The sequence below is a fragment of the Hemiscyllium ocellatum genome, chromosome 3 (genome assembly GCF_020745735.1).
Source record: "Hemiscyllium ocellatum isolate sHemOce1 chromosome 3, sHemOce1.pat.X.cur, whole genome shotgun sequence".
Taxonomy (NCBI): domain Eukaryota; kingdom Metazoa; phylum Chordata; class Chondrichthyes; order Orectolobiformes; family Hemiscylliidae; genus Hemiscyllium; species Hemiscyllium ocellatum.
The window spans coordinates 120,915,198-120,929,791 of record NC_083403.1 but is presented as its reverse complement, the minus strand read 5'-3'; the positions used below and the strand labels follow the sequence as shown (position 1 = coordinate 120,929,791).

At 41.1% G+C, this 14,594-nt stretch overlaps 1 protein-coding gene across 1 annotated transcript in view; it reads right to left on the bottom strand.

Annotated features, from left to right (window-relative positions):
• sntg2 (syntrophin, gamma 2) overlaps positions 1–14,594 on the bottom strand; it is a 271,591-nt gene that overhangs the window by 67,050 nt on the left and 189,947 nt on the right. The window contains exons 14-15 of the mRNA XM_060855100.1: positions 3,531–3,660; positions 144–182 (exon numbers count right to left, since the gene is read on the bottom strand). Of these exons, the coding sequence (XP_060711083.1) occupies positions 144–182; positions 3,531–3,660 (169 nt within the window). The remainder of the gene's footprint in view (positions 1–143; positions 183–3,530; positions 3,661–14,594) is intronic.

Sequence of the window (14,594 nt, the reverse complement as noted above, 5' to 3'; positions counted from 1 at the left end):
TAGATTTTGCCATCACATTGCTCTTATCAGCTAGCAACTCTTCATATCCTTTTTACTCCTTTAGTTCTGACGGAGAAAATATATTTCTTATACGGAGACATGTTTTCATATATGACTTTTTCTCCAAAGGAGAGGCATCCTACCTGATCATTTGAAGGACAGCATTTATTGGCCATTTTCATCTGTACATTTAAAATAATATATGGAAAAGGATCATTAATACTGATATATTCAAGAAACATCAAAACATTTCTCAAAATATTTCCCAAACTCCATTTTTGATCAACTGGAAAAGTTTGTAAAGTTTGATATCACCATTTTATTGCACACATGTTTTATGTACTGCTATTATATTCCTTTCTCCATTACTTGAGAAGTTGCCTGTATATATTAAATTGATTAAAATTTCTATTAATTTAGTCCAGGACACAGTTAACATATTGGTGCAGCAAAATCATCAACAGTAATCCCTAACTTTCAATCTGGTCTTTGACATTTTATTGAGCCTTAAAGGCAAAGCATAATAATGCTCAAGACTAAAGACAAGAATGCTTGGATTACCTTAATGATGGGAGAAAGTGAGGACTGCAGATGTTGGAGATCAGAGCTGAAAATGTGTTGCTGGAAAAGTGCAGCAGGTCAGGCAGCATCCAAGGAGCAGGAGAATTGACGTTTCGGGCATGAGCCCTTCTTCAGGAATGAGAAAAGTGTGCCAAGCAGCCTAAGATAAAGGTAGGGAAGAGGGACTTGGGGGAGAGGCATTGGAAATGCGATAGGTGGAAGGAGGTTAAGGTGAGAGTGATAAGGTGAGGGTGATAAGCCAGAGTGGGGGTGGGGGCGGAGAGGTCTGGAAGAAGATTGCAGGTTAGGAAGGTGGTGCTGAGTTCGAGGGTTGGGACTGAGACAACGTGGGGGGGGGGGAGAGGGGAAATGAGGAAACTGGAGAAATCTGAGTTCATCCCTTGTGGTTGGAAGGTTCCTAGGCGGAAGATGAGGCACTCTTCCTCTTGCCGTCGTATTGCTATGGTCTAGCGATGGAGGAGTCCAAGGACCTGCATGTCCTTGGTGGAGTGGGAGGTGGAATTGAAGTGTTGAGCCATGGGGTGGTTGGGTTGATTGGTCTGGGTATCCCAGAGATGTTCTCTGAAATTTTCCGCAAGTAGGTGGCCTGTCTCCCCAATATAGAGGAGGCCACATCAGGTGCAGCGGATGCAGTAAACGATGTGTGTGGAGGTGCAAGTGAATTTGTGGTGGATATGGAAGGATCCCTTGGGGCCTTGGACGGAAGTAAAGGGGGAAGTGTGGGTGTAAGTTTTGCATTTCTTGCGGTTGCAGGGGAAGGTGCCGGGAGTGGAGGTTGAGTTGGTGGGGGTTTGTAACTGACGAGGGAGTCACGGAGGGAGTGGTCTTTTTGGAACACTGATAGGGGAGGGGAGGGAAATATATCCCTGGTGGTGGGGTCCATTTGGAGGTGGCGGAAATGACGACGAATGATACGTTGTATATGGAGATTGGTGGGGTGGTAGGTGAAGACCAGTGGGGTTTTGTCCTGGTGGCAATTGGAGGAGCGGGGCTCAAGGGCGGAGGAGCAGGAAGTGGAGGAGATGCGGTGGAGAGCATTGTCGATCACGTCTGTGGGGAAATTGCAGTCTTTGAAGAAGGAGGCCATCTGGGTTGTTCGGTATTGGAACTGGTCCTCCTGGGAGCAGATGCAGCGAAGACGAAGGAATTGGGAATATGAGATGGCGTTTTTATAGGGGGCGGGGTGGGAGGAGGTGTAATCTAGGTAGCTGTGTGAGTCAGTCGGTTTCTAGTAAATGTCTGTGTTGATTCGGTCGCCCGAGATAGAAATGGAGAGGTCTAGGAAGGGGAGGGAGGAGTCTGAGACAGTCCAGATAAATTTGAGGTCAGGGTGGGAGGTGTTGGTAAAATGGATGAAATGTTCAACCTCCTCGTGGGAGCACGAGGCAGCACCGATACAGTCAACGATGTAGTGGACGAAAAGGTGCCAGTGTAGCTGCAGAAGATGGACTATTCCACACATCCTATGAAGAGGCAGGCATAGCTGGGGCCCATGGGGGTGCCCATGGCTACTCCTTTGGTTTGGAGGAAGTGGGAGGATTGGAAAGAGAAGTTGTTCAGAGTGAGGACCAGTTCAGTCAGTCGAAGGAGGGTGTCAGTGGAAGAGTACTGGTTGGCACAGCGGGAAAGGAAGAAGCGGAGTGCTTTGAGTTCTTCGTGATGGGGGATGGAGATGAATAGGGATTGGATGTCCATGGTGAAGTTAAGGTGTTGGGGACCGGGGAAGCGAAAATCATGGAGGAGGTGGAGGACGTGGGTGGTGTCCCGAACGTTGGTGGGGAGTTCTTGGACTAAGGGGGACAGGACCGTGTCGAGGTATGCAGAGATGAGTTCAGCGGGGCAAGAGCAGGCTGAGACAATGGGTCGGCTGGGGCAGTCAGGTTTGTGGATCTTGGGCAGGAGGTAGAAACGGGCGGTGCAGGGTTGTGGGACTATAAGATTGAAGGTGGTGGATGGGAGATCCCCTGAGGTGATGAGGTTATGGATGGTCTGGGAAGGCAGTGTAAGTGTGGAAGCAGTGGTCTTGAAACTGAAAACTCTTAAGCCAAATCAGACAAGATCTTCAAAATCCACAAAGCCAAATAGAAACACCAAACTGTACAGAGCCACTAGACTGCCCAGAGACTCATCTGATCAACTAAGCCCATCATATATTAGATATACCAGCAGATGCAACAGATTTACCAGACAAGAATCCATCAGTCCGGACAATAGAATTCAAGACTGGTTTTTCCACCTTTCTTGTAGCTTTATTTAAACTACTTTAAATTGTTGATATATATATTCATTGTCAGTGGGCATCTATCCTGCACAATCTCCCTTCCATTCAAGATTACAGATAGCTCAATTGAAGAAAATGTCAAAAAGCGAATCAGTAACAAAAATGGAAGAAAAACTGGAGGAAAATAGAAGGCACATTAATGATTATATGTCTTTTTAAGTGAATAATTAGAATGTGTGATGAAAGTGGAGAATAAGTAAGAGCAAAAAGCTTTGAGATACAATACACTGGGTGTATGGCAAAGAAGTGACGACCTTGAGGAAGTCCTTTCTTCGGCTTCTTCACCACTTGCAATTTTCTTCAATGTTTATGGAACCTTATCTTGGTCATGCAATTTATTTTATATTTATTCTCAGTGTGTCAATTATTTTACAAAAGACCAAATCTTTTGATTGTCCCTTGCAAGGGACCAATTCTAAAATAGACTTTTGACAAAGCTAAACTGGAAATGCAGATGATTAATCTTCCTAAATCAACACCACGGGTATAAAATACATTTCTTTCTCTTTAATTACAGTTCTAGGATTAGGTCAAAGAGTGTATCCAGACTTCCAGAAGCAAGCTTTACTCTAGTTTGTCCTAGCAAGAAGAGCTTAAATATATTTTATACCCGAGATCATACATTTATATTATTATTTACAGTAAAGCTTTCAGCCAAGAGACTTACATTTTGCAGGGTCAAATCATTAATATTGGTTGATATTGCCCGCACCCAGTCAGCACTCTCTTGGGCAGTGTAGAATTGTAAAATTCCAGTGCTCACTCCATCCAGTGCAACAATCTCAAATGTGTTAGGCCTAAAGCAAGACAAAAGTTTTGAGACCATTCATCAAAACAGTCAAAAAAATCAGATAGCTTCTTTCACAAGAGCAAAAGGTGAACCTACATCTGAAATGCAAAAGCATAAATTCTCACATTATTTGTAATGGAACTGGAAAACATAACTATTAATATTTGATTACCTTTTCATTGAAAAAAAATGCAAAAATACCCTAAAGTGCTTTACAGCTGTTGAAGACACTTGTTGTAGTTCAGTCACTGCTGTAAAGTGGGACACATGGTCATTAGGAGTCAAAGGTGTGGTGCTGGAAAATCACAGGAGTTCAGGCAGTATCCGAAGAGTCAGAGAATTGACATTTCAAGTGTAAGCCATTCGGAATGAGCTTTTTGTTTCAAGGGTCCATGCTAGAATCGTTGATTCTCCTGCTCCTCTGATGCTACCTAATCTGCTGTGCTTTTCCAGCAACACACGTTTTGACTCTGATCTCCAGCATCTGTATTCCTCACTTTCTCCTAGTCCACATGGTAATTAACTCTTACACAGTAATTCTCACAAACAGCAATTAAATAAATGACTAGGTATAGGCCACGACACTAGAGGAACTCCTCTGACCTTTTTAAAGACATAGTGTAGTATTGTTTAATCCATCTGTGACAGAACCTCCAACAATACAGCAATCCCTCAGAAGTGCAAGTATCCATCATCTGCGTAAGTGTCTGGAGAAAATCCAAAACGTCTGTCTCAGAGAACTGAATACAATTAATTTAGTAACAGTACTTAATTTTCAAATGTAAAATAATGAACTCATCAGATTTTTTCCCCAAGTTTAAGAAGATTCTTCAAGCCTACTTTATTTAGTAAATCTAAAATGTCAAAATCACACCCTTTGATTAGAACGTGATAAATCCTGTAGCACAGTTGAGCACTTGACTGAGTTTGTATTGCCAAAGACAAACACACAAGCATCTACTTCTCACTGAATCCAACTTTTGCGCCAAACCTGTCATTAGATTAGATTAGATTACTTACAGTGTGGAAACAGGCCCTTAGGCCCTACAAGTCCACACCGACCCGCCACCCACCCACACCCCTACATTTATCCCTTACCTAACACTACGGGCAATTTAGCATGGCCAATTCACCTGACCCGCACATCTTTGGACTGTGGGAGGAAACCGGAGCACCCGAAGGAAACCCACGCAGACATGGGGAGAACGTGCAAACTCCACACAGTCAGTCGCCTGAGGTGGGAATTGAACCCGGGTCTCTGGCACTGTGAGGCAGCAGTGCTAACCACTATGCCACTGTTTGAGAAATGAATTCTCAATAAATGGTGAAATATCTCAATGTCATACGAAGCATCGCATCCGATAAATTGTCCAAAACTTTATGAGAGAAGTTTCTCTATCGTAAATAAAATCAAACTGTCTAGTTAATTGAAATTTTTACAACCAAAATATTTTTAAAAAATGCACAATGTCAGAACAAATTATTAGCTTCATTATAAAATTTCTAATTAACTCCAATTATCACTCAGATATGCGTTCATGAAAACAATTAGCAACATTAACCAACATAACTAACAATAGCATATTATCAGTCTATCATAAGTCATGATCCCAAATTAACAGATTTATCACAAAAGTTAAAAGAGATCATAAGATGAATAAGCCATCACTTTTCACACTAAACACACATTTCATGTTGCTCATCTTTTCCCAGAACAGTTGAGCAAACATCAGCAACTCAGGAGAGAGCCACATCTTCAAAACAGACCAGATCCTCTTATTACAATTGTGTCCAATGTTACTGTAACAGCCAAGTGAAGGTAGGGGATCGGTGACAACTTTGGTTGGATGCATCCATGGAGATATCACATGTTTTCTGTCAAACTTTAATTACTTGATGTCCATACTTATAGTGCCCTGACTTGCCAAATGAATGTCATTCATTGTATGTTTTTCTAAAAATAGCTGATAAGCAAATCTTTTCAACAAGATCTTTTATAAAATAAATGGATAGGCCTATAAAGTTGGCAGCCCTTAACACCTTACAGAATCCAAAGCCCACCGATGTACAAGTGTGGAAGTTGGGGTGCTCCGGTGGGCCCCGTAAATACATTACGTGCCCATTCTGCCCCAGCCTTCCTTCCTTCCCAATACACTTACTTTGCAACATGTCTAAGTGCCAGTCAGGTGGTCTTTGGTTATCAAGATCTTCCAAGTCTCAAAGCTGTTGAGATGTCTCTGTGTGCCAGCTTCTGATGGGTTTTAAATAGACTTTTCCTTGGTCTTCAATTCCTGAGGGATCAGCTTGAACATCCCATTAAACTCCCATTTGTGAGTTAACAATTTCCTACATAGCAATGAAAAGTCTTTCTGAAATTCAATTTTGTTTCTTTCTATATTGTAAAGGAAGTTGTCCTTGAAATGCAGTTATACTAAGCAACCAGGATATTGTGGGTTCTTGTTTACTGTGACTAGTGTAACACACATTCAGCATAACAGAACTGGGGTCTGCTCAATGATGTACGCAGGGCTCTTGGGAAAATGGGTGGCTGCATTTATTTCCCTATTCCAGCATCCAAAACACTTAACAGGATATCAAGTGTTTTGAAATGGTGCTGCATGGAGGTTTATAAAATCATGAGGGGCACGGATAGGGAAAATAGACAAGATCTTTTCTCTGGGGTGGGAGAGTACAGAGCTAGAGGGCATAAGTTTAAGGTGAGAGGGGAAAGATTTAAAAGGACGCAAGGGGCAGCTTTTTCACACAGAGGGTGGAGTGTGTATGGAATGAGCTGCTTGAGGAAGTGGTGGAGGTTAGTACAATTACAGCATTTAAAAAGCATCTGGATGGGTATCTGAATAGGAAGGGTTTAGAGGGATATTGGCCAAGTCCTGGCAAATGGGACTAGATGATATCTGGCCAGCATTGATGGTTTGGACCGAAGGGTCTGTTTCTGTGCTGTACATCTCTATGACTCTAATATTGTAATATTGGAAGTTAAGCAGCCAATTTGCATACACTGAAGTCCCAAAAAATACAATGTGATTACATCCAGATAAGCAATTTTAGTTCTGTTATTTGAACAAAAATATCATCTAGGACACTTGGGAAAACATGCACACACTTCTTCTAATCATGGTGCTGTTCCTTTACAATCATTTGGGATCGCTGACAGGGCTTCAGTTTAACACAGCCCAGCGGTGCAGAATTCCCTCATGATTTCCCTGGGCTGACAGCTGGGATTTTGTGCTTATATCGCTAATCTACAATTTGAACTTACAATCTTCAGATTCAAAAGTAACTGCAGTACACTGAAACCACAGCTGACAGCAATATAAAGTTTATAAAGTGCCCAAGTGATGCCATAAGCGGTTTCTAACCACGGTTTCACAGCAAATGAAAGTTACACATCATTTGATTGATCTAGGAGTCATGAGTCTAAGGTTTGACACTGGGTGCTCCAGAGTCAGTGTTAGACCTGTGCCTACATTTTATTTGTTTCAATAAGCTGCCTGTGTGGATGACATGTTGATTCTGAGGATCATTGAGTTGCACAACTGGATGGTCCCTTTGGTTTTAAAACCTCAGAGGATGAAGGGTACACAAAAAGTACAAATTTTCCAAGGAATCTATTGGTTTCTTGTGACATATTGGTGACAAAGCTGGGATAAGGCCTGACCCACAGAAGGTGAAAACTGTAAAGATTTTCCCAGTCTAAAATAGTTTCATGACTTGAAAGGATTTCCAGAGATGGCTGAGGTGATTGGTCAGGAAGATACAAGGGTGAGGAAGATACTTTCCAAAAGGTCAAGCATATGCTGGCATCCACAGATGTTCTAACCTACCACAATCTATCCTTTCCAACTATCAAATCTGTAGAAGCTTCAGTTATTAGCAGCAGTTCTATTTCAGAAAAAAACAAAAGAGAATCATAAACCAGTGAAATATATCTCTAGGGCATTGCATCGCCAGACAGGAAGACACACAAAGCGATTATAGGAAAGGTGGTTCTCTCAGTCACATGAGTCATCTGTGTGGTTTTCAAATTACCTCCATTAGGGATACTATTGGCATCCCTGTTAGACAATAATGAATTAGCAAGGAAGCATCTACAAACACAGGGGAGCTGTGCCTGCTGTATGTTTACTTGTGAGAACAAATATGTACAGGGAAGCTACAAACGATAGCAGATGTACTCTCTAGAGCAACTGTCAACAGACTTACAACATCTGTAGAGGAATTTGTTGAAGTTGAATTGTACAGGCCACAACCATACACTGACCAGCAAGGTAGAATCATAGAGTCCCTACAGAGCCGATCGATGTCATTCAACCCTGATGTCTGCACTCATCCTCTGAAGAGCATCCCACCCAGATCCACCAAGCCCTGCTCAGACCATGATATTCATCTGTGGATTACAATTGGGTCAGGTTGCAAAATTTGTTAGGTTTTTTAACTTCTTGTGTTTAGTGCTGGAATTCTGTTCGCTTGCTTTTGAGCACTCTCCAGATTTTCATTGATTTCTTATTAGGAGCAGATGGGCTGATGCAAATCATGCTCCAGAAACCAAGATATTATGCTGTATAAGGTAATGATTCTAAAGAATTAATGTTAAGCACTACATTAAGCTCCACCAATCTAATTACGTCACACTGGCTTGAATGGAACATAATAAATGTTATTCCATATTTAAAAGGGAGCAAGAGAGAAAATTGGGAATTACTGACCTGCTAACTTTACAACAGATTAGATTAGACTTACAGTGTGGAAACAGGCCCTTCGGCCCAACAAGTCCACACCGACCCGCCGAAGCGCAACCCACCCATACCCCTACATATACCCCTTACCTAACACTATGGGCAATTTAGCATGGCCAATTCACCTGACCCGCACATCTTTGGACTGTGGGAGGAAACCGGAGCACCCGGAGGAAACCCACGCAGACACGGGGAGAACGTGCAAACTCCACACAGTCAGTCGCCTGAGGCGGGAATTGAACCCAGGTCCCTGGCGCTGTGAGGCAGCAGTGCTAACCACAGTGCTAACAGTAGGAGTGAAAATACTCAAATCTAATATAAAGGGTGGAATGTATAGCAACCTGCTTCATAATGATCTGATTGGGAAAATAATGTCTGATAAACTTGTTGAAGATTTAAGATGTTATGAACAAAACTGATAAAGAAGAGCCAATGGATGTAGTATACTGAGATTTTCAGAAGTCTTTCGATTAAGTCTTCCACATGAGACTGATTCAAGAAGATAAAGCACAGTGGTTCGGGGTAATAGTGAGTTTTGAGAAGATTTATAGCTGAGGTTGAGGCTCTTGATGTAGTTTTGCTTGCTGATCTGGAAGGCGTGTTTTCAGAAGTTTCGTCACCATACTAGGTAACATTTTCAGTGAGTCTCCAAATGAAACACTGGTGATATAGCTCGTTTTCTATTTATGTGTTTGAGTTTCCTAGGGTTGGTGATGTCATTTCCTGTGGTGACATCATTTCCAGTGGTGATTAAATTCCTGTTCTTTTTCTCAGGGGATGATAAATGGGATGCAAGTCAATGTGTTTGTTGACAGAGTTCCGGTTGGAATGCCATGCTTCTAGGAATTCTTGTGCGTGTCTCTGTTTGGCTTGTCCTAGGATGGTTGTGTTGTCCCAGTTGAAGTGGTGTTCTTCCTCATCTGTATTTAATGATACCAGTGAAGATGGGTCATGTCGTTTTGTGACTAGTTGATATTCGTGTATCCTGGTAGCTAGTTTTCTGTCCATTTGTCCAATGTGGTATTTGTTATAGTTCTTGCAAGGTATTTTGTAAATTACATTAGTTTTGCTTGTTGTCTGTATCGGGTCTTTCATGTTCATTAACTGCTGTTTTAGTGTGTAGGTGGATTTGTGGGCTACCATGATGCCAAGTGGTCTGAGTAGTCTGGAAGTCATTTCCAAAATGTCTTTGATGTGGGGGTGAGTGGCTCGGGTTTCTGGATGTGTTTTGTCTTTCTGTTTGCGTTTGTTGCTGAGAAATCAGCGGATTGTGTTCATTGGGTACTCATTCTTTTGGAATACACTGTATAGGTGAATTTCCTCTAATCTGCACAGTTCCTCTGTGCTGCATTGTGTGTTGATTCATTGAAATAATGTCCTAATACAGCTTTGTTTGTAGATGTTGGGATGATTGCTTCTGTAGTTCAATATTTGGTCCGTATGTGTTGTTTTCCTGTAGATGCTGGTTTAAAGTTCCCCATTGGCTGTTTGCTCTACTGCAACATCTAGGAATGGCAGTTTGTTCTTGTTTTCCTCCTTTTCAGTGAATTTTATGCCAGTAAGAGTGTGACTGATGGTCTTGAAGATTTCCTTTAAATTATCTTGTAAACTGAGCAACAAACCCAAACAAACAGACAAAACATCCAGCCACATCCAAACTCTAGCCACTCTCCCCCACATCAAAGACATTTTGGAAATGATTACCAGGCTACTCAGACCACTTGGCATCATGGTAGCCCACAAACCCACAAACACACTAAAACAACAGCTAATGAACTTGAAAGACCCAATACAGCCAACAAGCAAAACTAATGTCATTTTAAAAAATACCAAGCAAGGACTGTAACAACACTACATTGGACAAATGGACTCAAAACTTGCCACCAGGATTCATGAACACCAATTAGTCACAAAATGACATGACCCACTCTCACTAGTATCCTTACAAAAGGATGAGGAAGGACACCACCTCAACTGGAAGAACACATCCATCCTAGGACAAGCCCAAACAGAGACATGCACAAGAATTCCTAGAAGCTTGGCATTACAACCAGAACTTTGTCAACAAGCACATTGACTTGGATCCCATTTACTATCTCCTGAGAAAAAGAACAGGAAGTGACATCATCACTGGAAATGATGTCACCACTGGAAATGACATCACCAACCCTATAAAACTCAAACATATAAATAGAAAATGGGCTAACCACCAGTGTTTCATTCAGTGACTCACTGAAGATGTTACCTAGTATGGTGATGAAACTTCTGAAAATGAACCTTCCAGATCAGCAAGCAAACCTACATCCAGGATAGTGGTAATGTGCTGGCATGGATTAATTATTGACTTACAGATAGAAAAAAGAAAATAGACATAAATAGTAATGTTGGCAGGCTGAGATTGGAGTCATGAAGGTGTGGACCAGATATAATATTTTCAAATGTATGGATTATACAAAATTAGGTGGAAATGAGTGTTGTGAGGATGATATAAAGCAAATTCAAAAAGATTTGGACAGTCTCACTGAAAGGGCTAGAATGTGAATGGATGTAATATAATGTAGAAAAAGTGAGGCTATCTACTTTGGTATGAGAAATAGATGTGCAGAGTACTTCTTAAATGTCAAGATGCTGGATTGGTTACACATACAAAAAAACCTAAGTGTCTTTGTTGATAAGTCACTGATGGTTCACATGCAGCAAGCTATTAGGAAGGTTAATACAATGTTAGCCTGTATTAGCGCAGGGATTTGGGTGAAGTTTTGCTTCAGCAGTATATGAGCTTGGTTAGATGGTATTTGGAGTATTCTGAGCAGTTTTGGTCTCCTCATCTCTGGAAAGGTATTATTTCCATAGAGAGAGTGTCATAATGGTTCACCAAATATGTTCTTGGGCTGACAGAACGGTCTTGCAAAGAGAGATCGGGCAAATGTGGCCTGTGTTCTCTAGAGTTTTAAAAGAATGAGATTGAAACTTATAAAATATTGAAAGGGAGAGACAGGATAGATGCAGGCAGGATGGGGAGTCTAGAGACAGGGGATATAATTTAAAAAATGAGGAGAACGCCATTTGGGTTGGAGATGAGAAATTCTTTTTACGCAGAGGGTTGTGTATCTTTTACATTTTCAATCACAGAGGGGTATGTAGGTTCAATCTTTCATCACGCCAAAAGGTAGTTTTTGATAGATGTCTGATTACCAGCGTGTACAGGCTCATGGAGATGGGTGGGTAAAAATGACCATGTTAACTAGTAGCTGAAAATGTGTTGCTGGAAAAGTGCAGCAGGTCAGACAGCATCCAAAGAGCAGGAGAATCGATGATTCAGGCATGAGCCCTTCTTCAGGAATGTAGAAGGGCTCATGCCCGAAACGTCGATTCTCCTGCTCCTTGGATGCTGCCTGACCTACTGCGCTTTTGTAGCAACACATTTTCAGCTCTGATCTCCAGCATCTGCAGTCCTCACTTTCTCTTAGAAGATTATTAGGGCAAGCTTGATGGGCTGAATGGCCTACTCCTGTTTTTATGGTCTTATGGATGAGGGGGAATAAGACAGAATATTTTGAATTCTTGAGTAGTGCAGATCTCTACCCACAGAAATCCTCAAAGTTTAAATTGTAATGTCTAACAAATCAATGTAACTTTTTCTTATTGCTATTATGATGTAAACTACAACTTGTTGAGACACAAAGTCCTCTTCTTGTTAAGTTTCAATAGTGGTTGATCCTCCACCACTGTAAATCAATTGGGTTCTTCGACTCAAAGTAGAGGATTTGAGGCGATGAATGCACCTAGAAAGTAATACCGCATGGTGATTATTGGTCAGGATCATTCCTGAAAAGTGCAAGTTACAATGGTGAAAAGATTCATTGGACCCAGGAGAGAAAGTTCCAGAAGACCAAGTGAGTTCACAGTTTTAATAACTTTAAGAATTATTCACATTGACAGCAGCTGTGCACGTTTGAACAAATAAGCAGTCAACAGGAACTCATGAAAAGACCAACAAGGGGGAAACAGCACTCCAAACTGAAGCCTTTACTTTAGAGTTGATGAGCAGCATAAAAGAAGCAGGATGGGCTAGAAAGAGCTTACAGACTAGTCTCTCTTGACAGTTAGAGTCCATTGGGAAGCAAGGATCTGTAAGAACATACCCACATAAAGACTTGGCTGGTAAATAATTATATTGGAGCACTGGCTCAAAAAATACTGTTGGGCAAAGGGAAAAACTTTCAAGTTTATTGACTCAGAAAGAAAACAGCTGATAAGGCTAGAAATGAAAAGCATTTACAGTGCGAATGTTATGCCATAGGGAGTGGACATCACGAGGCAAAGTTACAGTGAGGAAATGAAGGGTCACAGGAGTTTATATCAGTGCCAGAGCACTGGAAATGTCACAAAGCAGCATTAAAGTGACAAAAAGAACAATTTAAAAGTTAAAGCAGAGTCCAACAGAGAAAAGATAGTGGAAGCCTTTTGAGGCTGCAATAAGGCCAGGAAATTCATAATTACAATCTTGGTTCTAGTAGGAAGAATTTATTGTGGCCGCCTGAACGAAGCTGTCTTTAGGGATGTTGTGATAAAGAATGGGCTATGAAAGGTGAACGCTCATTCATTTTTCATTCATTCATATGAGCAACTTTCATTTTGCCTGCAGTAAGAGAGAAACTTTCAATTTGACTTCACAACGACATGCAAACCTTTAGTAAGCAAAGCAGCTTCAGAGTACTGCAATTCAATAGGACTAAAAGTATTCAAAGAAGAAACAACAACCAGCATTGCCATACCACACAGTTTTTGATCTTTAACACAAAGAAATTGAAAGAGCGCTATTATTTGCAGAGCTGAATGTAGCCCCAAAAATGTCTTGATTTTGGGGAAATCTATTCAAGTTGTGCTGGAAGCAACTGCCAGGAAGGCTTTCAGATTAATCCTGAGAGGAGATGGATAATCTTACCACAGGGGAATCAACAGATTCCATCCACTTTATTAAGGTAGAAATACTCGAAGGGCTCAAGTGACAAGCCAACTCAAAAAGTGCATCAAACAGTAGAAATAAAGAATCAGTGTCAGTGGAGTGGAACATAAATGCCTCACAAGCAGTGTCCAGCCGTGTCATAAGAATGCTGCATCTGTCAAATAATATGTCACTTCTGGAGGATGTTCAGAAGTGTGACCCTGTTTAAGAGCAGCCGAAGCCAAATGTCTACTCTTGCAAAGATATTAATGTAGTGGAACCGCCAGCATTAGAAACGAATACCCAATGTACTCCCAGGAGAAACTGGTGATCTAACTAACTTGAGTTTCACAGAACTTGTTTATTTCAATGGACATTATTTTTAAGCTTGATATATGTGGATGAATGACACTGTTTCATCAGATTGACAGACCAACTTCCATGGCTGAAAAGAAAGTTACAACTACAAGGATAAAATTAGATGCTGCATGAGCATAACTCTCAAGATTAAAGGTATGCCACAAGCAATTCTGCCACACAAAGAGCATGAGAGAGAGTTGAGAATGTATACATAATTTACAATCAATAGTTCTCAGCTTTATGTCTTCACATGCTTTGATCATCCAACTAGTTGAAAGAGATAATAAACAGCTCAAGGAAAACCAAGTTATTACCAGGCTCTTCTAAGAGACAGAAAAATAGAAATTGCTGAAAAAGCTCAGCAGGGCTGGCAGCATTTGGGCACAGAAAGCAAAGTTAATGTTTTGAATCCAATGACTCTTCAGAACTTCCACTTTCTCTGGTAATTTCAGCTCTTATTTCAGATTTCCAGCATCTGCTCTTTGTTTTATATTACCCTTCAAAGAGATGCCAGTCATGGAAAAACTGGTCAAAGGGGAACTGGTGGATTGAGAATTGCAGACACATCATGGAACCCCCAAAAAAGGACGAATCTAGTGAGGTTACCTATGAAGGCAGAAAGCAGCCAATGTTCTGAGTCTGATAGGAGGAACAAGCTGTAAATCAGATTCCACCTCTCTATGAGTAATACCAATGTTAATGCTTTGATTCAGTTACCGAAATTATCAAATTGTTTTCCTTTATTACTACCATCAGAACGAAAGAGGCTTTCATCAGATTTCTTTAATAAACTTAAAATGACTTAGAATTAGCTTTATTTTCACAGGTACTCAAATGAAAAGTGTACAAGTCACTCCTGACAGCATTATCTTAGGT